Below are 21,086 nucleotides of genomic sequence, written 5' to 3' on the forward strand. Positions count from 1 at the left end.
TCACCCGAGCCTGGGAGGTCGAGGCTGCAGTGAGCCGAGATCGCACCACTGCATTCCAGCCTGAGCCACAGAGCCAGATTGTCTCAAAAAAAAAAAAAAAAAAAAAAAAAAAAAAATTCGCTGGTAGGAAACATAGGCTGGTTGAGTACGGGAGTCATACAGATCAGGTGGATCAGGCGGCCGCACACCGCAGCTCTACGGCCCGGGAACGTTACTAAATACTCCCATGCCTCAGCTTCCCGCCTTAACGTGGTAACACGTTACTGTAGTTTCTCCACGCAGAGCTGCTGTGAGGATTAAAAGAGGCCGCGTGAGTTGAGCATCTCGTCGCCATTACCGTCATCACACGCCCCCCACCCAGCCCCGGCGGGCCCACCCTCTGCACCCACGGCGAAAGCAAACTCTTTCTAAACCACGCCCCGGATGTCCCGACTCCAGCGGCTCGGAAGTCTTCACTTATTGGCCTCCCCAAACCAACATGGCGGCCCCCTACAAATTTCAAGCGCCGGTTTCTCCTAGCCAATCAAAAGAAAGATATTTCTGAATCCCGCCTCTTTCAGCCGCCTTGCTGGCCAATCAGACCACACCATGGAGCATCAATACCAAAAAGGGGGAACCCGCTGGCCCAATGGCAGCGTCCTACAGTGTAGCCTCCGCCTCCCGATTGACTGGCCTGCTTGGCAAGGCAAGTAGCGGCGGCGCTTCAAGGTGGGTGTTCACGTTTTGGCCGTGAAAGTCGGGCTTGGGCAGCGTGGCGTCGGGGGAGAGTGTGGTGTCCCCGTAGGCGCCGCCAGCTCTGCGCCTGGGCTTCCCCTCGGCTCACTCAGGACCCGCGGCCTCCGTGTCCTTCAGGTGCAAAGGGGAGCCGGCTCTCAGGGCGCATGCGCCGCCCGCTCTGCGCCACCGGCCTAGTTAGGGTCGGAGATCACTGGGAAGGTGGGGAAGGTGCTGGGTTGGGTCCCTGGAACTGCAGTCAGTGATCCAAAGGAGTGAGCCTGTTAGGGGGTTCACAGGTCGTGGGATGAGCACTTATGAGCGCCGGCTAAGTGCCGGGCTCTGGGCTCTGGGGTGCCTTTGGCATGTACGGGCTCCCCTAATTCCCAAGACCAACCGCCCCCAACCCACTTCATAGGTGAGAAGACGGAGGTCAGGTCACATCATCTGCCCAAGGTCACGCGGCAGGCTGGGGGACAGTTCCAGGAGGGCCTTGAAGCTGGGGAAAGGAATGTGGTACCGAGGACTGTTCAGGCCTTGAAGGGTTTCCAGCAGGGCAGGGCTGGGTTCCGATCCTCCGCCCACCTCCTTATCGTGTGACTTCCGACAAGTCACTTTTTAATCTTTTTTTTGAGACAAGGTCTCACTCTGTCGTCCAGGTTGGAGGGCAGTGGTGCAGTCTGGGCTCACTGCAACTTCTGCCTCCTGGGTTCAAGCGATTCTCCTACCTCAACCTCCCGAGTAGCTGGGATTATAAGTGCCCACCACCACACCTGGCTAATTTCTGTATTTTTTGGTAGGGACGGGGTTCCACCATGTTAGCCAGGCTGGTCTCAAACTCCTGACCTCAGGTGATCCACCTGCCTCAGCCTCCCAAAGTGCTGGGATTACAGGCGTGAGCCACCACACCCAGCCCTAGCGAGTCACTCAACAAACTGAGTCCCAGCGCCTTATTTGTGCCTCCCTCGTGGAGTCCTTGTAAGGATAGGATGGCAGCGCTTTCCACCCCTGGGCACGGTTCCTGGGGGAGGAGAGCTAACAAAGTTCGCTCTCAGTGCATGCTGGCGGGGGCTGGTAATGTTGTTTTTGGTCAGATTTGGGGAGGATGAAGGGAGGAGCAGAAAGGTGGGAAACAGGATCTCTGGGAGGGAGAAAGGAAGGATGGATTTAAAAGGTTTCTTAGGTGAGGCAGAACTTGGGGTCCACAGAAACTGAATTGTAGCTCAGCCAAGCTGAATCAGATGGAAAGCTGGGAGGCGCTGGGAACAGGAAAGCCATCTGTGCCTCTGACAGCAATGGGGTGCGAGTAGAGGGCAAAGTGACACATGTCAGTGGAGACTTGGGATCCTTGCGGTGCCAGTCTCAGAAGAGGATGGTTCTTGGGCACACCCCACCCTCCATCCCTTTTTATGCCACCAGATGCGCTGCCTGACCACGCCTATGCTGCTGCGGGCCCTGGCCCAGGCTGCACGTGCAGGTAGGACCAAAGAAGCCTTTGCTGGGGGTAGGGGAGTCCAGTCTCCTGGTATGAGGTCACGCCCTTCTTTTTGCAGGACCTCCTGGTGGCCGGAGCCTCCACAGCAGTGCAGTGGCAGCCACCTACAGTGAGTACCTGGGTGGCCTCTAGCCTCAGGTGTTCCTGACTGGTCCTGCTGGAGTAGGGGAAGAGACCTGAGTTCCAGTCCTGGCTTTGTCAGGGGCGTTATTCTCTGAGCCTGTTTCCACTCTTAAAATGATTATGGTGATGGAGACTGACTCTGATTCACAGGGGCAGGGTCCATCATTGCCGAGGTTAGCATGTGTGATCTCAGAGCTCCCTGGGTGTGATGGGGAGGGGGTTGCCAGGTGTGAGCCATGGGTACCTGTGCCTATTGCCAGTCCCTGGTGAAGGCAAAGGCTCAAGCCCCCCACCTACCCCCCTTGATTCCTCTTTCAAGCCCTGTTGGGCAGGGAAGTGCGTCTGAGCTCCAACGGCCACCCAAGCACAGGGAGAGGTAGGCACGGACGGGCTCGGGCCAGAGGCGGCCTCCAGGGTCCTTGCTGAGGCTAGGGAGAGGTGTGGTGAGTGTACAGCCCCTTTGTAGCCCAGCAGTTGCACCTGGAAGTGAGGGCCAGGCTGCTCTCCCTGAGGCTCCAGGGAGACAGTGTGTGAGGCCTCTTGCCATGGCCTCCCTGCCCGCCTCTCTGCAGAGTATGTGAACATGCAGGATCCCGAGATGGACATGAAGTCAGTGACTGACCGGGCAGCCCGCACCCTGCTGTGGACTGAGCTCTTCCGAGGTGCGTCCTGGGCAGGAGGGGACAGGGCAGGTGCCGGGTGGGCACGGATGCATGGGGGAGGAGGGTGCCCCTGCCCACCACACCTGTGCTGCCCACAGGCCTGGGCATGACCCTGAGCTACCTGTTCCGGGAACCGGCCACCATCAACTACCCGTTCGAGAAGGGCCCGCTGAGCCCTCGCTTCCGTGGGGAGCATGCGCTGCGCCGGTACCCATCCGGGGAGGAGCGTTGCATTGCCTGCAAGCTCTGTGAGGCCATCTGCCCCGCCCAGGTGAGCCCCTGCCCCAACCGGCCACCACGCCAGCCCCTGCCACTGGGAGAGGGAGGCCAGGCAGCCCTAGGCCCAAACCCTAGCCCCTGCTTGATGTGCGTCCCCAGGAAGTCCCTTTCCCCCTCTGAGCCACTTCCCTCGTGAATGGGAATGATGAGGGCTTGCTACCAGAGCACAGAGTCAGTGAGTTGGCAGAGTGAAGCTTCCAGCCCTGGGCAGGCGCCTGACACACAGAGGTTCCCCCTTGGGGTCTGGCCAAGGGTGTGACCCCTGGGCATCTGAGCCATGGGGTGGCACCTGAGGCCATCCACGCCTCCCTGGATGTAGCCACCGTTTCTGGAGTCCTGCTTGTGTGCCTGTTGCAGCTTCCCTTCCCCAGTGGCTGCTCCCCTGAGGCCCGGCTTTCCGTTCTCTTAGTGGGTCTTGTGCTTACCCGTGGGGGCCAGGCCTGCCAGCACGGGAACAATATGACTCGGTCAGAGCTCTGGTCAGACCCCTGTGTGTGCCTGGCAGGAGCCCCGGCAGCCGCCGTCGCTACTTTCTGTGCGCACAGCAACCCCTCCCAGTGTTCTGTGACTCGGGTGGCTCCTGTCCAGATCCTAGTTTGTCCTCTGGAGCACTCCCAGGTCCTCCAGACCATGAGCTGCGGCCCTGATGTCTCTGCTCCAGCCACGGACTGAGAGTGCATAGGAGTGTCCCCAAACAGCAGTCACGATGGTCACAACCTTGGCTTCCAGACAGTGAGTGCTATCCACAGACAGACCCGGTGCTGTGCCACGTGTGTGACTCACAGCCTCTCCTGTAATCTCCACAACCCCTCGAGGAGGTAGAGGTTATTGTCTCCATCTTTATAAGCACTAAAGGATGAGCCTGCCAGCCACAGGTCCCACTGTGAGTTGTGGACACTACATTTCTGGGATGGGGGCATATGAGAGTCCTTGCCAAGCACATGTGAAGGTTTTCCCAGCCAGCCCCTCCCCCAGCGGGCTACCCAGGAACTGAGAGTTAGGACGTGCCCTTGAGTTTGGGCTGTGCCCCCACTTGCTGTGTAGCTTTGGGGAGCCCCTCAACCTCTCGGAACCTTGTTTTTCTCATCCATCAAATGGAGAGAAGTAGATTTAAGGCACAGGATTGCACCCAACAGTGTAGGCATTCTTGGCGATGTTGCAGGTTCGGCTCCAGACCATCGGGGTAAACTGAGTCACACAGCTGTTTTGGTTTTCCAGTGCATTTAAAAGTTAGATTTAGACCGGGCACAGTGGCTCATGCCTGTAATTCCAGCACTTTGAGAAGCCGAGGTGGGCGGATCACTTGAGGTCAAGAGTTCGAGACCAGCCTGGCCAACATAGTGAAACCCCATCTCTACTAAAAATAACAAAACTTAGCCGGGCACATTGGCAGGTCCCTGTAATCTCAGCTACTTGCTAGGCTGAGGCACGATAATCACTTGAACCAGGAGGTGGGGGTTGCAGTGAGCCAAAATTGAAAAAAAAAAAAAAAAAATAGGGCCGGTTGCGGTGGCTCACGCCTGTAATCCCAGCACTTTGGGAGGCCAAGGTGGGCGGATCACAAGGTCAGGAATTCAAGACCAGCCTGGCTAACATGTTGAAACCCCGTCTCTAGTAAAAATACAAAAATTAGCCGGGTGTGGGGTTGCACACCTGTGGTCCCAGCTACTCAAGAGGCTGAGGCAGGAGAATTGCTTGAACCTGGGAGGCGGAGGTTGCAGTGAACTATGATTGCACCACCATACTCCATCCTGGGCCACAGAGCAAGACTTCGTCTCAAAAAAAAAAAGGATTTACACTGTACTGTAGGCTGCGAAGTGTCTAAAACACAATGTATATACCTTAATTAAAAATACTTTAGGGGCCAGGCACAGTGGCTCACACCTGTAGTCCAAGTGCTTTGGGAGGTCAAGGTGAGGGGATTACTTGAGCCCAGGAGTTTGAGACCAGCCTGGGCAACATGGCAAAACCCCGACTCTACAACAACAACAAAAAAATACAAAAAATTAGCCCCTGTAGGCCCAGTTACTTGGGAGGTTGAGGTGGGAGGATTGCTTGAGCCTGGGAGGTTGAGGCTGCAGTGAGCTATGAGCTGCACCACTGTACTCCAGCCTGGGTGACAGGGCAAGACTCTGTCTCAAAAAACAACAACAACAACAAAAAAAACTTTATTCCTAAAAAGTGCTGACCCAGAGATAAGAAGCAAGCACATGGTTGGTAAAATGACATCAGTGAGCTTGCTTTATGCAGGGTTGCCCCAAACCTTCAATTTGTAAAACTCAAAATATCTGGAAAGCTTGGTGAGGCGAGGCGGGACTGTAACTCAGCACTCACCGCAGGGTGAGACCCTTAGGGCAGCGGGTGCTACACTGAACAAAGCGGTGAACAGCCCCCTCATGAGAGGGGGTTCTTGGCAGATGACGCCAGCAGCTGACAAACAGGCAAGGCAGGCCGGGCACGGTGGCTCACGCTTGTAATCCCAGCACTTTGGGAGTCCAAGGTAAGCGGATCACAAGGTCAAGAGATTGAGACCATCCTGGTCTACATGGTGAAACCCCATCTCTACTAAAAAATACAAAAATTAGCTGGGCGTGGTGATGCACACTTGTAGTCCCAGCTACTCAGGAGGCTGAGGCAGGAGAATCACTTGAACCGGGAAGGCCGAGGTTGCAGTGAGCCGATATTGTGCTGCTGCACTCCAGCCTGGCGACAGAGCGAGACTCTATCTCAAAAAAAAAAAAAAAAAAAAAAACCAGCAAGGCAGGGACGCCAGCAGGGCACGTGCTGAGGAGACAGGCGCGAGCACCAGAGGTACAGGGCGGCCTCTTAGCCGGAGTCCAGGAGGCCTTTGAGGGGAGAGGGCTTCTGGCAGACCCCAGGGGTGGGGATGAGCAGTGACGGGGGCCCTGGGGGCTGGGATGTGACAGGGCAGCGTGGCAGTGTCTGGTGGCCCCTTCCGCAGGCCATCACCATCGAGGCTGAGCCAAGAGCTGATGGCAGCCGCCGGACCACCCGCTATGACATCGACATGACCAAGTGCATCTACTGCGGCTTCTGCCAGGAGGCCTGTCCCGTGGATGCCATCGTCGAGGCACGTGAGGCCCCCGGGTGGGAGGGGGCCTGAGGCTCCTCAGCAGGGCCTAACCACCGTCCCTGCACCTCAACCTGCAGGGCCCCAACTTTGAGTTCTCCACGGAGACCCATGAGGAGCTGCTGTACAACAAGGAGAAGTTGCTCAACAACGGGGACAAGTGGGAGGCCGAGATCGCCGCCAACATCCAGGCTGACTACTTGTATCGGTGACACCCCACCGGCCCGCAGCCCCTGCTGCCCAATAAAACCGCTCCGACCCCACAGCCTCTTGTCTTGACTCTGGTGGTCCAGGGTGGGGCCGTTCCCGGCCTGCCTGAGGCCTGTGGTGCCTCCAACTGGACTAGGTCGCCACCTAGTCTTTATGCTCTCTGGAGTCCTGCTGCCCCAGCCCTGCCTTCCTGTAGACTCCAGGGCCCCACCAGGCCCTCATGGCTAGACCACAGGCCGCAGCATCCCTGTCACCTTGCCTCTTCTGGGCGTCTTCCCCAAGGCCCAGCGATGCCAGAGGTCACCACAGACCTGCCGTTCCCACTCTCCCGGGTGTCCTGGCTGGGGCCTGGGCCTCCTGTCTCCCAAGAGCCATCCACTTCTAAGACGCTTAGGACTTGGAGCCTCCCAAGACCTCAGGCTGAAGAACAGCAAGTGGCAGAAACTCAGGCCGGGGCGTCCTTGCTGGGGGTAGGAGGAAGCCTGCTTGGGGTGACAGTCACACGAGGGTGACACAGGCCCTGCTGGCCCTGAGCTGGCCTGCCTCCAGCCACATCCTCTTTCCTGTGTTCCCCACGCCAGGGTGCTGGCCCGGCCACTGCTCACCACTTCCTGCTTTGCTGGCCCAGCGACATGGTGGGGTTTCCCTAGGGCCACACACAAGCCCCTTGCCCATATAATGGCCAAAAGCAGCCCCCTTGAACTTGTGCTAAGTACTGTGGAAGGATTTCACTTCATTTGCAGTGAGGAAACCAGCTCCGAGAGGTGAAAGGGCTTGCTCAGGGCCATGTAGTGCACATCCCATAATAAAACTCAGTTCAGAGACCTTGACCCCCCCCATCCACCATCATTTCCAAAAGTGCTTTTTACAAAGCACTACTTTGTAAAAAGCTACTTCTTCGAAAGAACAAGTTTCCTGGCCCAGTGAGTGTTGGAAATGCTCCAGCTGCTGTGTGCCTGCTGGCAGGTACTGCATGGTAGACATTCAAGGCTCTGAGAAGGCCTGCACCAAAAACACCAGCCTCTCCCAGCCCATTCCCAGGGAGCTTTTCTCAGGTCTAACACCTGGGCCTCCTTCCTAGACCAGGCATTGCCATCTAATGCCAAAGTGGCCAGGCTCCCGCTTGGGCCCCACAGCCTGTGGCACTGGGGTGAGAAGTAACTGCAGGAGGCGAGGGGAAGCCTGGAGCCCGGGAAGTGTCCACAGGTCTGGCCCGCAGCTCATCTTGGCCACTGATGAAAACAGGTGTTCTTTCCAAAAACAAGGCAGGCGCAGGACTCCTGAAGCACCACTGGTTTAGCTTTTCCCAGACGTAACCGCCGTTAGAGCGTGGCATGGAGCCTGTAGCTGTGCACTGAATACTTCTATTCCAAGTGGGTCAGTCTTTCCAGCTCACCGCTGGGTTCTTTCCCTTACCGTGGTCTCCCAGGCACTTACTGCTGAGACCCCACTCGGGCTGTCTGGTTGTATCAGGCCCCGCCCCTGTCAGAACAGGCCTATGGCGCCCAACCACAAGTCCCCCAATTTTCTGAGGAACCACAGCTGAGCTTGGCTGTGACTCAGTTTCCAGGCCCGGCTCTGGGGCTCCACTTGTCCACCCCTGCCGCAGCCCCACAGGCCTGTGCTCGCTGTGTGGGGCTTAGGGATCACCAGAGCTGAAGGGCCCCTGGCCTCCAGTGGGAATGCCCCAGGCCTGTCCAAAGTGCAGGCAGCTGGACGGTCGTGAGTCCCAGCTTCCAGGCACTAGGACCTGATGACGCCCATGGTGCTGACCTGGAGCAAGGTCACAGTGACACCCCCCCTCTACCCCCCGCGGCTGCAGCTGCAGGTGGAGCTGACAGCTGGCCTCTGGCCCCAGGGTATCTCCCAGGGCCTGCTGGGTGCGGGGCGCTGGGCAGAACAAGGCAGCATGGCCTGGCCCTGTGTCCTGCTGCCAGTGAAGCAGGCCCAGAGTGGGGCAGCCACCCACCCAAGGGCCAGCGCGGGGCCTCTCCAGGGTGGTCAAGAGCAGGAAGGTGTAAGCACCGGCGGGTTTCACTGCCACCCACCCAAGGGAGGGGTCCCGGAGGTGGGGGAGCATCCTGGGGACCCCAGGCCCATGAGCCTGCGAATGTTGGGGTCCCATCAGCCAGAGGCGCACAAGCCTCGAAGTGAGAGGAGAGCAGGGTCTCATCTCCTATCCTGAGCTGGGCCTGAGCGGAGCTGCCCCTGCATCGGGGCCAGCATAGACGCGCGCGGTTGGCACTGGTCTGTTATCCGCTCCTTTCTCCAGGCCTCCTCTCCGGGATTAAGCGCCTCAGGACCCATCCGCCAGGCCACAGCCTGGGCTCAGCCTCTCCCAGACTTCCTGGACTCCAGTGGAGGCTTGGGCCGGGGGCGGGGCGTCCCTGGCCCCTCCCCGTCGTCCCGCCTGCCCGGAAAGGAGTGAGCGGCGCCGAGTCCCGGGCTGGCGGGAGTGCAGTTCTGAGTCCCGCCCGGCGTGCGCGGAGCGGGGCAGCCAGCAGCGGAGGCGCGGCGCGCAGCACACCCGGGGTGAGTGCCCCTGCCGGGGTCTGCGGAGCCCCAGAATTTCCTGCCCACCCTCTTCCCCCTGCCCCGGGGAGGAGATCCTGGCGCCCCACCCAGTTGGCTCCGTGAATGCAGCTCAGCCCGCCACCCCGCAGGGTGTCAGGCCTTGCGGGGGGCCACGGAGGATCCCCAAGGGAGGAGGAGAAGGATGGGGTGTTTACCAACAGAGCCCAGCATTCCCGGGCCTGGTGTGCGCGGAGCTTTCCCCGCTGCTGCTTCCTTGGAGGGAGGGACCCATTCTACAGATGGGGAAGCTGAGACCACACAACTAGGAAGTGTCAGAGCTGGAGACCAGCTGGGTCATTTGACTCCAGAGCCCACCCCATTTGGAATGGAGGGGGCGCCAGACCCTCTCCTACTGCCTTCCCATCATCTGGAGGGGAGGGCAGAGGTGCAGAGAGACCTGGTGGGTTCCTGGAGGGGCCAGGAAAGGGGCACAGGGTGAGGAGTGGGCTGGAGCCTGGACCCCAGGGCCGCAGGATGGAGGCGTATTCATTTACACCATAAAAGTGGCTGGGTGACCCCTGGCTAGAGCGGGGACCAAGGGGGACAGGGGTAGGGGGTGAGCCAGTGGAGCCTCACATGCCAGGCACGGGGGATGATCACGTCCCCACACCTTTCCCCCCGCCCATTACAGGTTGTTCCCCCACCCCCTGGGAAGTGCTGGAAGGAGCCCAGCCCTCGAGCCCTCGGCATAGTGGCTGTGGGAGCCCTCGGCATAGTGGCTGTGGGAGCCCTGATGGCCCTGAGCCAGGGGTGACCCCTCCCCAGATCCCCAGAGCTGATTCCCCACACCCCCTTATTTGGCCAGCACAGCCCCAAAGGGAGCCAGGTCAGACGCAACCCTCCTCTGAGCTCACCCTTTGTGCTGGGCACATAACATTGGACTTTACCTCTCCAAGTGTCAGTGGAGTCCTGTATAAAACAAAAGCACCGTACCCCCTCCCCAAGGGTTTCTCCCCCCAGGGATTAGTGTGAGGTGGTGTGGATGAAGGGATTCAATTGAGGCTCTGGTTATTTTTGTCACCTCCCTAGATCCTGTCTCTGTCAGTGGTGCCACGTCCCATTCACCCAAAGAGGAAGTAGAGGCCCAGAGAGGGTGAGAGACTTGCCCAAGGTCACACAGCCAATCTCAGCCTGGGCTCCAAGTCCCTCTGCCCTGTGGCCGGGCCTGGTCCTTAGGGATGGAACCCAGCCCTGCTGCCCCCTGCCCTGCCCACCTGCAGCCTTGGGCCATCTGCTCAGTGTTCCCTCGTTCCCTCCTTCTCTCCTTTCCCAGGCTGGGGCTGGGGCTGCGTTTCTCTGTTTAGAGTTAAGTAAACCAGACCCAGGGGAGGAAGTGACTGGCTGGGCAGGCGGGGCCCTGACCAGGCCTGTCCCCTCCCCCTAATTTTCGAGCTAAGCCACTGAGTCCCACAGAGGGGCCCTGGGCCCTGAGAGCAGTGGCTTTGGAGCTGGAGGGGCCCCAGCATCCAGGGCGGGTTGGAGGTGGCCTGGCACCCGCCCCCACCCCACATCGGCCTTGAGCAAGGCCCCGGGCCCTTCCCCGCCATTCTGTAGTTTCACTTTTGTTGGTTTCAACACCTGGAAGGCTGCGGCTGCTGCCGGGCGGCCCGGGCCTCAGGGGACAGCCCCCCCACAGCAGTGCTCCCTGGCTAGCCCCAGGGTACCCGGTGGAGATGCCCGCTCCTACCACTCAACACATGCAGCTCCACAGGGAGCAGCGAGGGCTCCAGCCACCCCCGGGGCAGCCCTGGGCCTAAGTGCCTGGGCCAGTGGGGTCCTGTCTAGGGTGACGGCAGCCCGAGAGGAGGGAGGCCAGAGTGAAGGTGGGGGTGGAGCCGGTGTCACTGGGAGACGCTGGAGGTAGGGGCGGGGGTCCCCATGGGCAGAGCAAGCCAGGAGAGAGCTTGAGGTCGGCCTGAGGGTGGGCTTCGGGGTCTCCCAGTCCCACTGCTTACTTTCTGCGTGACCTCAGCACCGCATCAAGCCTGCCCAGGCCTCAGTTTCCACCTCTGTCAGATGGGGGTGGTAACAGCAGCTTCCAGGATTCAGTGAGTGAAGGTGCACAGGTGCCCGTGATTGGGAACTGTCTGTGGTCCGCCCCTGACTGGCCCCCATCCGTGTCCACCCACAGGACCATGGGCTCCATGTTCCGGAGCGAGGAGGTGGCCCTGGTCCAGCTCTTTCTGCCCACAGCGGCTGCCTACACCTGCGTGAGTCGGCTGGGCGAGCTGGGCCTCGTGGAGTTCAGAGACGTGAGTCGGGTGGGCAGGCGTGGGAAGGGGGCTATTGCCAAGGTTAGCCCGGAGGCCGGTCCAGGATGGGGACTGCCCACCCCCATAGGGCCCTGGCCCCATTTGAACCCCAGCGGCCCCTGCCATGGGCACTGCTCATGGGAAGCCCGCAGCTGAGGCCCCTGAGCTGGCTCCTCCCCATGCCCTCCTGGGGCATGGGGTCTGGTCTGTGCTCTGATCTGCGTCTTGTGGCTCCCAGGGCACTCCACACCTTTCTGGAGGAGGCAGCTAAGGCCTGGGGAGAGTCAGGCCTGGGCTCTAGGGTGAGGAGCTCCCTGACCCCCTTCCCGGGACACTCACCCCTCCGTGTGGCGCCCACAGCTCAACGCCTCGGTGAGCGCCTTCCAGAGACGCTTTGTGGTTGATGTTCGGCGCTGTGAGGAGCTGGAGAAGACCTTCAGTGAGTTGGTCCCAGGCCTACATTCCAGGCAGGCTTCCTGGAGGAGGCATGGGCCAAGTTTGATCTGAAAGGAAGAGTCTGGGTTTGCCAGGTGGAAGGCAGAGAAGGGAGGTATATGCAGGGCCCTGCAGGGCCAAGACAGAGCAGCTGGGATCTGTGAAGTGTGCTTGCGAAGGTGGCTGCCTTGTGTGGGCTGAGCAGAGGGCCTAGGGCAGGGCTGGCTGGGGAGGCCTGGAATACAGCATAAGAGCCCAGGACTTCGTCCTGTGGGCGCCAGGAAGCCACAGGGGTTTCTAAGCAGGGAAGAGGCACAGACAGCTTTCTCCTCTACAGCTGGGCTGGGGTGGGTGGGGCCCAGGATCTAGGGTAGGGTACCCCTAAGGAGCAGGCAAAAGGGACCCCTGCCCTGGGCAACCCCTCTCAGGAGGAGCCTGTGGGGGCACCAAGGCAGGGGCATGGGGCAGGCAGGGTTTTGTGTTTGCTGGTGCAGTTTACAGCTTTTCAACGATCAGGCAGACACAGGACTCACGCCAGCTCCGGTCCCAAGCCCTGCAGCGCAAGGGCCGGCCTGTGGGGAGACCTCAGGCCCTCTTCTGAGTGGTGGCCAAGGGACTGGGGAGGGAGAGTGAGCCCAGACCTGAGCTCAGGGAGGGGAGCACAGCTTCTGGATGAAAGTTTGGCCGGGATTTTCCGGCCGCCTCCGCCTGGTGAATCCAGCAGCTGGTGGCCGATGGAGTTTGGGGCAGCAGGTGGGGCCCTCAGCTGTTGAGACAACCTCGACTGCACCCCACTCCCGTTCCTCTGCGCCCAGCCTTCCTGCAGGAGGAGGTGCGGCGGGCTGGGCTGGTCCTGCCCCCGCCAGAGGGGAGGCTGCCGGCACCCCCACCCCGGGACCTGCTGCGCATCCAGGAGGAGACGGAGCGCCTGGCCCAGGAGCTGCGGGATGTGCGGGGCAACCAGCAGGCCCTGCGGGCCCAGCTGCACCAGCTGCAGCTCCACGCCGCTGTGCTACGCCAGGGCCATGAACCTCAGGTCAGCTCCCGCCCAGGCAGGAGACTGGGGGGCTGGGGAAGGGCTGTCCGGCCTAGGGCTCATGGTGCTTCTGGGTTCCTAGCTGGCAGCCGCCCACACAGATGGGGCCTCAGAGAGGACGCCCCTGCTCCAGGCCCCCGGGGGGCCGCACCAGGACCTGAGGGTCAAGTGAGTGAGGGATGACCTCATGCCCTTGCTGGCCAGCCCAGAACCCCTGGCCAGTCGCTGGGCTGGGCCAGGCTGAGCTCCGACTCCTTGTCCAGTGCTCTCCCCAGGCTGGCCCCGCCTCCTCCTTCAGGCCCAGAACTTCCCACAGTCCCAAGCCCTAGCCCTGGGGGGTTCTCCTCTTCTGGTCCTGCCCGGGAGGCCTCCTGCCTTCCCCTGTGGGCAGGGCCAGTGTGCCCAATTGCCCGATTGCCCGTGCTGGGCAGGGTCCTGCCCGGGGGGCCTGGTGGGGGAGGCAGGGCAGGAGGTTGGAGCAGCCCTGCCCAGCCCCGTGGCCGCCAGCTTTGTGGCAGGTGCCGTGGAGCCCCACAAGGCCCCTGCCCTAGAGCGCCTGCTCTGGAGGGCCTGCCGCGGCTTCCTCATTGCCAGCTTCAGGGAGCTGGAGCAGCCGCTGGAGCACCCCGTGACGGTGAGCAGCTGGCGCTGGGCTGGGGGGTCCTGGGCAGAGCGGGACCCCAGAGTCAACTGAGCCTGCTCTGCAGGGCGAGCCAGCCACGTGGATGACCTTCCTCATCTCCTACTGGGGTGAGCAGATCGGACAGAAGATCCGCAAGATCACGGACTGGTGAGTCACTGGGAACACCCGCCCCACCGCCCTGCTCCCCAGGCCCCTGCTGTCACCTCCCAGCCCGCCCTATCATGACTCCTCCCCATGAGCTCCCTTCAGACTCAGAGTCTCGTATCTGTGTCCTTCGGGCCCCTCACGCAGCGCATCCTCCCTCCAGCTTCCACTGCCACGTCTTCCCGTTTCTGCAGCAGGAGGAGGCCCGCCTCGGGGCCCTGCAGCAGCTGCAACAGCAGAGCCAGGAGCTGCAGGAGGTGGGTGCCCCCGGCCTCCCGGAGGCGGGTGTAGGAGGTGGGTGCCCCCGGCCTCCCGGAGGTGGGTGCAGGAGGTGGGTGCCCTGGCCTGGCCTCCCAGAGGTGGGTGCAGGAGGTGGGTGCCCCCGGCCCAGCCGCCCCACCTGCCCGCCCAGCCCCCGCTGACTGCCCACTCTGGCACAGGTCCTCGGGGAGACAGAGCGGTTCCTGAGCCAGGTGCTAGGCCGGGTGCTGCAGCTGCTGCCGCCAGGGCAGGTGCAGGTCCACAAGATGAAGGCCGTGTACCTGGCCCTGAACCAGTGCAGCGTGAGCACCACGCACAAGTGCCTCATTGCCGAGGCCTGGTGCTCCGTGCGAGACCTGCCCGCCCTGCAGGAGGCCCTGCGGGACAGCTCGGTGAGCAGCCTGAGGCCTCGCCCCCTCTCCGCCCGCCCCTCCTACCAGGCCGGGGCGTTTCTGCCTCACTTCCAGCCTCTGGCTCCCTGCACCTGGGCTTTGCCTAGGGGCTCCTTCTCCTCCCAGCCTCCTCCATGGCCCACCGCTTCCAGGGAGTCTGCCCTGATGGCCCTGGCCCAGCAAGCCCTACCCTGACTTTCCTAAGTCCCTGGAGGCCGCACAGGATAGTTTTAAAGTCAGAAGCCTCATTCCAATCCAGGCCCCACTGTGACCTTAGGCCTGCTCATGGTCTGTGGAACCGGTGTGATGCCCCTGCCTCCGGGGGTCACCCGCCGTGCACAGCAGGTGCTTGCGGGTGAGGCTGGGCTCCTTCTCCTGGGCTGTCCCTAGGAGGCAGCACGCTTGCCTTTCCCAAGCAATTGCCAATCCATGTGGTGTCTTTGGGCCCCCACCAGGGCAGAGCAGGGCTGATCATCTCACGTCAGAGAGAGGGGAAGGGGCTGCCCAGTGAGCCCCCACAGGGCTCTACATCTCCAGCTGGGCCTGGCTGGAGATCCCAGGGTCCCTGAAGGCCCCCGCCACCATTCTGGTCTGTCTCTGCCCTGGCACCCAGATGGAGGAGGGAGTGAGTGCCGTGGCTCACCGCATCCCCTGCCGGGACATGCCCCCCACACTCATCCGCACCAACCGCTTCACGGCCAGCTTCCAGGGCATCGTGGATGCCTACGGCGTGGGCCGCTACCAGGAGGTCAACCCCGGTGAGAGCCACGGCGTCCTTACCCGTGTCCTGGGAGGCTCAGCTGCCCCACTGGGTGGGTGTGAGCCTGAGGGGGAGGTATCTCCATCCTGGGCCTGGCCTGCCCTCCTGGGATGGGGAGCACACATCCCATCACTCTCAAGGGGCTGTTGGGCTCTGCAGCCAGTGTGAGGCTTTATGTCGGCCCCCAGCCAACTCTCCCTTGTTGAGTTTACAAGGGAGCCGGCACGGGCTTGTGCAAAGAACAGAGGCTGTGCGGTGGGCATGGCCCAGGTTGGAAGCCCATCTCGCCTACTTTGAGACATTTCTTAGCTTCTCTGAGCCTCAGCTGCCTCACCTGCAAAATGGAAATAATAGCGCAAACCTCAGAGGAATGTTGGGAAGCTTAGTGACTGTTGGAGACTGCAAGCTGGAGCCAGGGGCAGCCTCTGGTGTGGTTGGTTTGGTCGCACAGCTTTTTTTTTTTTTTTGAGATAGAGTCTTGCTCAGTTGCCCAGGCTGGAGTACAGTGGCATGATCTCGGCTCACTGAAACCTCCGCCTCCCAGGTTCAAGCGATTCTCCTGCCTCAGCCTCCCAAGTAGCTGGGATTACAGGCACGCACCACCACACCTGGCTAATTTCATATTTTTAGTAGAGATGGGGTTTCACCATGTTGGTCAGGCTGGTCTTGAACCCCCGACCTCACGTGATCCACCCACACAGGCCCTTGGGGGCCCAAGCACCCTGACTCTTGCCCACTGGGTGAGGCAGGGCCCCTCCCTGGCCTGTGACCAAGTCCCCTCCCGACACGGGCTCCACCACATCACACCCATGCTATGGGCCGGGCCCCCACTCAGTGTCACTCGGGGCACTGGGGGGTTTGCTGCTTCTGCAGGGCCAGTGTCCTGGGGCTGGATCTGGGCCCCACCAGGATTCCCCTGCACGTGGGCAGAGGCTGGTGCAGCTAGAGCATCGCCTGGAGGCCCGTGGCAGATAGAATGCTGCCAGCTCAAAGCACCAGCCTTCGGGGCAGCGTGTTTGCCAGGGAAGCTGTAACAAAGTGCCACCGGCTACTGGCTTAAGGGGCAGACACGGTCCCACAGTCCTGGAGGCTGGAAGTCCAAGACCAAGGTGTCAGCAGGGGCCGGGGGCACTGGCTGATGCCTGTGATCTCAGCACTTTGGGAGGCTGTGGTGGGAGGAGGATCTCTGGAGTCCAGGAGTTCGAGACCAGCCTGGGCAACATAGCAAGACCTTGTATCTTAAAAAAATAAAAGATGATGAGGTGTTGTCAGCAGGAGTGGCTCCTTCTGAGGCTGTCCAGGAAGATCTGTTCCCGGCCTCTCTCCTGGGCTTGGAGCGGCCGTCCTCATCTTCACACGCTGTTCTCCTTCTATGTGGGTCCAAATGTTCCTTTTCATAAGGACATCGGGCACACTGGATTGGGGCCCACTGTAATGGCCTTATCTTAACCCAGTGACCTCTGTAAGGACCCTGTCTCCAAAGAAGGTCACATCTGGAGTTCCTGGGGGTTGAGACTCCAGTGTATCTTTTTTGGGGTCACAACACAGCCCCTGACAGAGTGTGTATGTTGGGGTCCTCCTGCCTCCCATGAGGACTTGTTCCCATTTTACTGATGGGAAGTCGAGACTTCAGAGCTGAAGTGACCAGCTCGGCCTCCCGGAACTTGCCATGTGCCAGCTGGGGCCACCTGTGGCTCCCTGTCCTCTCTGGCTTCTGTGTGGAGCTCTGGGAACAGCAACAGCTGAAGCTGCTAACTTCCTGTGGCTCCAGCAGCTGGCCGGTGCTGCCCGCGGAGAACTTATGAAGTGGCCTGGTGTTACCTGCATTTTACAGATGGGGAAATGGAGGCTCAGAGAGGTGAAGTGGCTGGGCCAAGGTCACACAGCTCCTAAGTGGTGGGTTCTTTTTTTTTTTTTTTTTCGGAGACAGAATCTTCGCTCTGTCGCGCAGGCTGGAGTGCAGTGGCGCGAGCTCAGCTCACTGCAACCTCCGCCTCCCGGGTTCAAATGATTCTCCTGCCTCAGCCTCCTGAGTAGCTGGGATTACAGGCACCTGCCACCATGCCCAGCTAATTTTTCTGTTTTTAGTACAGGCAGGGTTTCACCGTGTGGGCCAGGCTGGTCTCGAACTCCTGACCTCAGGTGATGTCCCCGTCTCGGCCTCCCAGAGTGCTGGGATTACAGGCATGAGCCACTGTGCCTGGCTGCTAAGTGATGGGTTCTTGACTGCAGGCCAGCAGGGCCTCCGTGGCGTCTTGGGCCGGGAGGCAGATGCTGGTGTGTTCGGGGGTTCCCAGCTCACCCACCTCTGCCCACAGCTCCCTACACCATCATCACCTTCCCCTTCCTGTTTGCTGTGATGTTCGGGGATGTGGGCCACGGGCTGCTCATGTTCCTCTTCGCCCTGGCCATGGTCCTTGCGGAGAACCGGCCGGCTGTGAAGGCCGCGCAGAACGAGGTGAGGGGCGGGGCTGGGGTCCTGATGAGGGTAGCAGGGCCAGGCAGCCCCTTACCACACCACTGCCCCCCCAGATCTGGCAGACTTTCTTCAGGGGCCGCTACCTGCTCCTGCTTATGGGCCTGTTCTCCATCTACACCGGCTTCATCTACAACGAGTGCTTCAGTCGCGCCACCAGCATCTTCCCCTCGGGCTGGAGTGTGGCCGCCATGGCCAACCAGTCTGGCTGGAGGTGAGGCCCAGGCCCCAGCCCGGCTGGGGGCCCCGCAGCACCCGCAGCCCTGACCGCCCTCCCCTCCGTTGCCGCAGTGATGCATTCCTGGCCCAGCACACGATGCTTACCCTGGATCCCAACGTCACCGGTGTCTTCCTGGGACCCTACCCCTTTGGCATCGATCCTGTGAGTCCTGGGATGGAGTGTCCGTGGGTGGTGAAGGCAGCTGGGAGTGGGGGCTGGGGCTCCCCTCGGTTCAGCCGTCCTGCAGCGCTGTCGCTGAGCACTCCTGTGTGCCAGGCCCTTTCCTCAGCACAAGAGGCAGACAAGCCTCCTGCCCTGCGGAGCCTGCATCACAGTCCCCTGAGTGTGCGGAGGCAAAGCGAGACCAGCCAGGAACCAGTCTCCTGAGTGTGCAGAGGCAAAGCGAGACTGGACAGGAACCAGTCTGCAGCTTGCACTGTGCCAAGCACTGTTCCCAACCCTCTGTGGAAGTGATTTTCTTTTTTCTTTTTTTTATTTTTGGATATAGAGTCTCATTCTGTTGCCCAGGCTGGAGTGCAGTGGTGTGATCTTGGCTTACTGCAACCTCCATCTCCCGGGTTCAAGCGATTCCCCTGCCTCAGCCTCCTGAGTAGCTGGGATTACAGGCGCCTGCCACCATGCCTGGCTAATTTCTGTATTTTTAGTAGAGACAGGGTTTCACCATGTTGGCTAGGCTGGTCTCGAACTCCTGACCTCATGTGATCCACCTGCTTCAGCCTCTCGAAGTGCTGGGATTACAGGCGTGAGTCACCGCGCCCGGCCTGATTTTCTATTTGAACCTCGTAACCACCCCGTGGGCCTCACGTTAGTAGTGTCCTCACCTAAAGAAGAGACTGAGGCACAGAGGTCATGCCCAAGGTCACCCAGGCTGGCACCGTGGCAGCTGGCCCATCTGCGCTCTGTTGCCCCTTGGTGGGTGGGTGATGGATGAGGCTGCAGGCTCCGAGGGGGAAAACAGGGTGGTGAGAGAGTGACTCGGGCCGGGGACTTCCTGGCAGTGATGGCGAGGGAGCCCCTGAGTCCAGCCCGCCCCTGCTGCCACCCTAGATCTGGAGCCTGGCTGCCAACCACTTGAGCTTCCTCAACTCCTTCAAGATGAAGATGTCCGTCATCCTGGGCGTCGTGCACATGGCCTTTGGGGTGGTCCTCGGAGTCTTCAACCACGTGTGAGGGCCAAGGCTGCCCGGGGGACGGGAGGCTGGCAGGCCAGAGTGGGCCCCAGTGAGCACACCTCCCTCTTGCCCGCCAGGCACTTTGGCCAGAGGCACCGGCTGCTGCTGGAGACGCTGCCGGAGCTCACCTTCCTGCTGGGACTCTTCGGTTACCTCGTGTTCCTAGTCATCTACAAGTGGCTGTGTGTCTGGGCTGCCAGGGCCGCCTCGGCCCCCAGCATCCTCATCCACTTCATCAACATGTTCCTCTTCTCCCACAGCCCCAGCAACAGGCTGCTCTACCCCCGGCAGGTGGGCTGCGGCTGGTGGGGGCCGGGCTCACACGGCCTCATGGGGACCCCGCAGTCACGGGGCCACTGGGAGCTGCAAGATCCTCGTCCGAGAAACGGGGATGCAGACCCCGGGCCATGCAGACAGGGCCGTCAGAGGTGATGGTGTGCATCTTTAGCAGGTGGCACAACTGGCGCTGGGAACCGGGGGTCCCTTCCCTCAGGAGTCCTTATGGAGGCAGACCCTCACCCAGTGAGGGCACGGAGCCCCCGGGGGCCCTGGAGGGAGGAGCGACCGCAGGCTCTCTGGGCCCCGTGACTGCTGTGACTCAGGTTCCTTTGCAGGTGTGCACAGCAGGGACACCCTGACTCTCGCCCTCTCCCTGGCAGGAGGTGGTCCAGGCCACGCTGGTGGTCCTGGCCTTGGCCATGGTGCCCATCCTGCTGCTTGGCACACCCCTGCACCTGCTGCACCGCCACCGCCGCCGCCTGCGGAGGAGGCCCGCTGGCCGACAGGTGGGACCGGGGCCTAAGGTGTGGGGGGCTGCTTGCGGGGAGAGGCCACTGTCCGGTGTGTCCCTGACTCCTTGCTTCCTGACGGACTCCTGAGTGGCCAGGAGCAGGCCTGGCGGGTGGCGGGGGACCTCCTGGGGCTGGAGTGCTGCCAACACTGCCTGCTCATGCCCCAGGAGGAAAACAAGGCCGGGTTGCTGGACCTGCCTGACGCATCTGTGAATGGCTGGAGCTCCGATGAGGAAAAGGCAGGGGGCCTGGATGATGAAGAGGAGGCTGAGGTGGGTGCAGTGCCTTCCTGGGGGTGGGACGGCTGAGGCCCTGCCGGGCCTCACTGCACCCGCCCCGCAGCTCGTCCCCTCCGAGGTGCTCATGCACCAGGCCATCCACACCATTGAGTTCTGCCTGGGCTGCGTCTCCAACACCGCCTCCTACCTGCGCCTGTGGGCCCTGAGCCTGGCCCACGCCCGTGAGTGACCTGGCCACCGAGGCTGGCCCCAGCTCCTGGCTTCTCACATACTGCTGCTGGCTGGGCGGGTTGCGTCTCTCTGGGCCTCAGTTTCCCCTCTGTAAAGTGGGACTGTCCAAGGAGGTCCCTCGCCGGCCCCCCGTGCAGGGAGGGCTTCAGGCTGCGGCAGGTAGGTAGGGGGCTGGCAGGCACCCACTTGCCGTTGGCCCCCACTGTCTCCTTTGCTTGCAGAGCTGTCCGAGGTTCTGTGGGCCATGGTGATGCGCATAGGCCTGGGCCTGGGCCGGGAGGTGGGCGTGGCGGCTGTGGTGCTGGTCCCCATCTTTGCCGCCTTTGCCGTGATGACTGTGGCCATCCTGCTGGTGATGGAGGGACTCTCAGCCTTCCTGCACGCCCTGCGGCTGCACTGGTGAGCGACCACCCCCTGGCCTGGGCTGCTCAAGGCATGAGTTCCCCTCACCAACCCCTCCGCTTCTCACCCCCAGGGTGGAATTCCAGAACAAGTTCTACTCGGGCACGGGCTACAAGCTGAGTCCCTTCACCTTCGCTGCCACAGATGACTAGGGCCCACTGCAGTTCCTGCCAGACCTCCTTCCTGACCTCTGAGGCAGGAGAGGAATAAAGACGGTCCGCCCTGGCAGTGATGTCTCGTCTCTCTTCCCTCCTTTTTAGCTGAGGCAGGTGGCAGGGTAGAAGGCATGGTGTAGGATCTGGGACCTCAAAAGTCAAGGCCTGGACCTGAGCAGATCTGCAATAATGTCAGACTCTTGGGGCGAAAAGGGGCAGAAAAGGGCCAAGGAGAGATGTTTCCAGCACATTCTAACTTGGAGTGAGCAAATGTCTTCCCAGGCCTGGTCAGGGGAGTGAGCTCCCCA

The 21,086-nt window shown here is 61.3% G+C and overlaps 2 protein-coding genes across 11 annotated transcripts; both read left to right on the top strand.

Moving 5' to 3' along the window:
- Nucleotides 1-570: 570 nt before the first annotated feature.
- NDUFS8 (NADH:ubiquinone oxidoreductase core subunit S8) lies at nt 571-6,629 on the top strand. 5 transcript variants are annotated; one of them, XM_016919821.3, is made up of 7 exons: nt 571-708; nt 2,134-2,191; nt 2,268-2,318; nt 2,905-2,994; nt 3,093-3,265; nt 6,236-6,364; nt 6,445-6,629. In XM_016919821.3, the coding sequence occupies exons 2-7, from the start codon at nt 2,134-2,136 to the stop codon at nt 6,574-6,576; spliced, it is 633 nt and encodes a 210-aa protein (XP_016775310.1). In that variant the 5' UTR covers nt 571-708; the 3' UTR covers nt 6,577-6,629. The 5 variants fall into 5 exon arrangements, with proteins under 5 accessions (XP_016775310.1, XP_016775312.1, XP_016775313.1 ...); XM_016919823.3 differs by having other exon boundaries at nt 680-852; XM_016919824.3 differs by lacking the exon at nt 571-708 and adding an exon at nt 711-936.
- Nucleotides 6,630-8,846: 2,217 nt separating this feature from the next.
- Nucleotides 8,847-20,851, top strand: TCIRG1 (T cell immune regulator 1, ATPase H+ transporting V0 subunit a3). 6 transcript variants are annotated; one of them, XM_054661467.2, is made up of 21 exons: nt 8,847-9,106; nt 10,178-10,241; nt 11,280-11,400; nt 11,761-11,839; nt 12,651-12,871; nt 12,954-13,039; nt 13,379-13,505; nt 13,579-13,661; nt 13,822-13,915; nt 14,099-14,311; nt 14,925-15,069; nt 17,390-17,529; nt 17,604-17,761; nt 17,839-17,929; nt 18,836-18,954; nt 19,038-19,251; nt 19,620-19,745; nt 19,919-20,023; nt 20,094-20,211; nt 20,443-20,620; nt 20,697-20,851. In XM_054661467.2, the coding sequence occupies exons 3-21, from the start codon at nt 11,284-11,286 to the stop codon at nt 20,773-20,775; spliced, it is 2,493 nt and encodes an 830-aa protein (XP_054517442.1). In that variant the 5' UTR covers nt 8,847-9,106; nt 10,178-10,241; nt 11,280-11,283; the 3' UTR covers nt 20,776-20,851. The 6 variants fall into 6 exon arrangements, with proteins under 6 accessions (XP_054517442.1, XP_063640278.1, XP_522295.3 ...); XM_063784210.1 differs by having other exon boundaries at nt 8,988-9,106; nt 13,806-13,915; XM_063784208.1 differs by having other exon boundaries at nt 13,806-13,915; nt 17,604-17,929.
- The last annotated feature ends 235 nt before the right edge of the window (nt 20,852-21,086 follow it).

The sequence above is a fragment of the Pan troglodytes genome, chromosome 9, assembly GCF_028858775.2.
Source record: "Pan troglodytes isolate AG18354 chromosome 9, NHGRI_mPanTro3-v2.0_pri, whole genome shotgun sequence".
NCBI lineage: Eukaryota > Metazoa > Chordata > Mammalia > Primates > Hominidae > Pan > Pan troglodytes.

Bases quoted from the DNA above. Each gene is read 5' to 3' on its own strand.
- NDUFS8 (XM_016919821.3), top strand. From the start codon at position 2,134: ATGCGCTGCCTGACCACGCCTATGCTGCTGCGGGCCCTGGCCCAGGCT. The intron at 2,192-2,267 runs GTAGGACCAAAG...TTCTTTTTGCAG, and splicing joins GGCCCAGGCTGCACGTGCAG to GACCTCCTGGTGGCCGGAGC. The intron at 2,995-3,092 runs GTGCGTCCTGGG...TGCTGCCCACAG, and splicing joins GTGGACTGAGCTCTTCCGAG to GCCTGGGCATGACCCTGAGC.
- TCIRG1 (XM_063784208.1), top strand. From the start codon at position 11,284: ATGGGCTCCATGTTCCGGAGCGAGGAGGTGGCCCTGGTCCAGCTCTTT. The intron at 11,401-11,760 runs GTGAGTCGGGTG...TGGCGCCCACAG, and splicing joins GCCTCGTGGAGTTCAGAGAC to CTCAACGCCTCGGTGAGCGC. The intron at 14,312-14,924 runs GTGAGCAGCCTG...CCTGGCACCCAG, and splicing joins AGGCCCTGCGGGACAGCTCG to ATGGAGGAGGGAGTGAGTGC.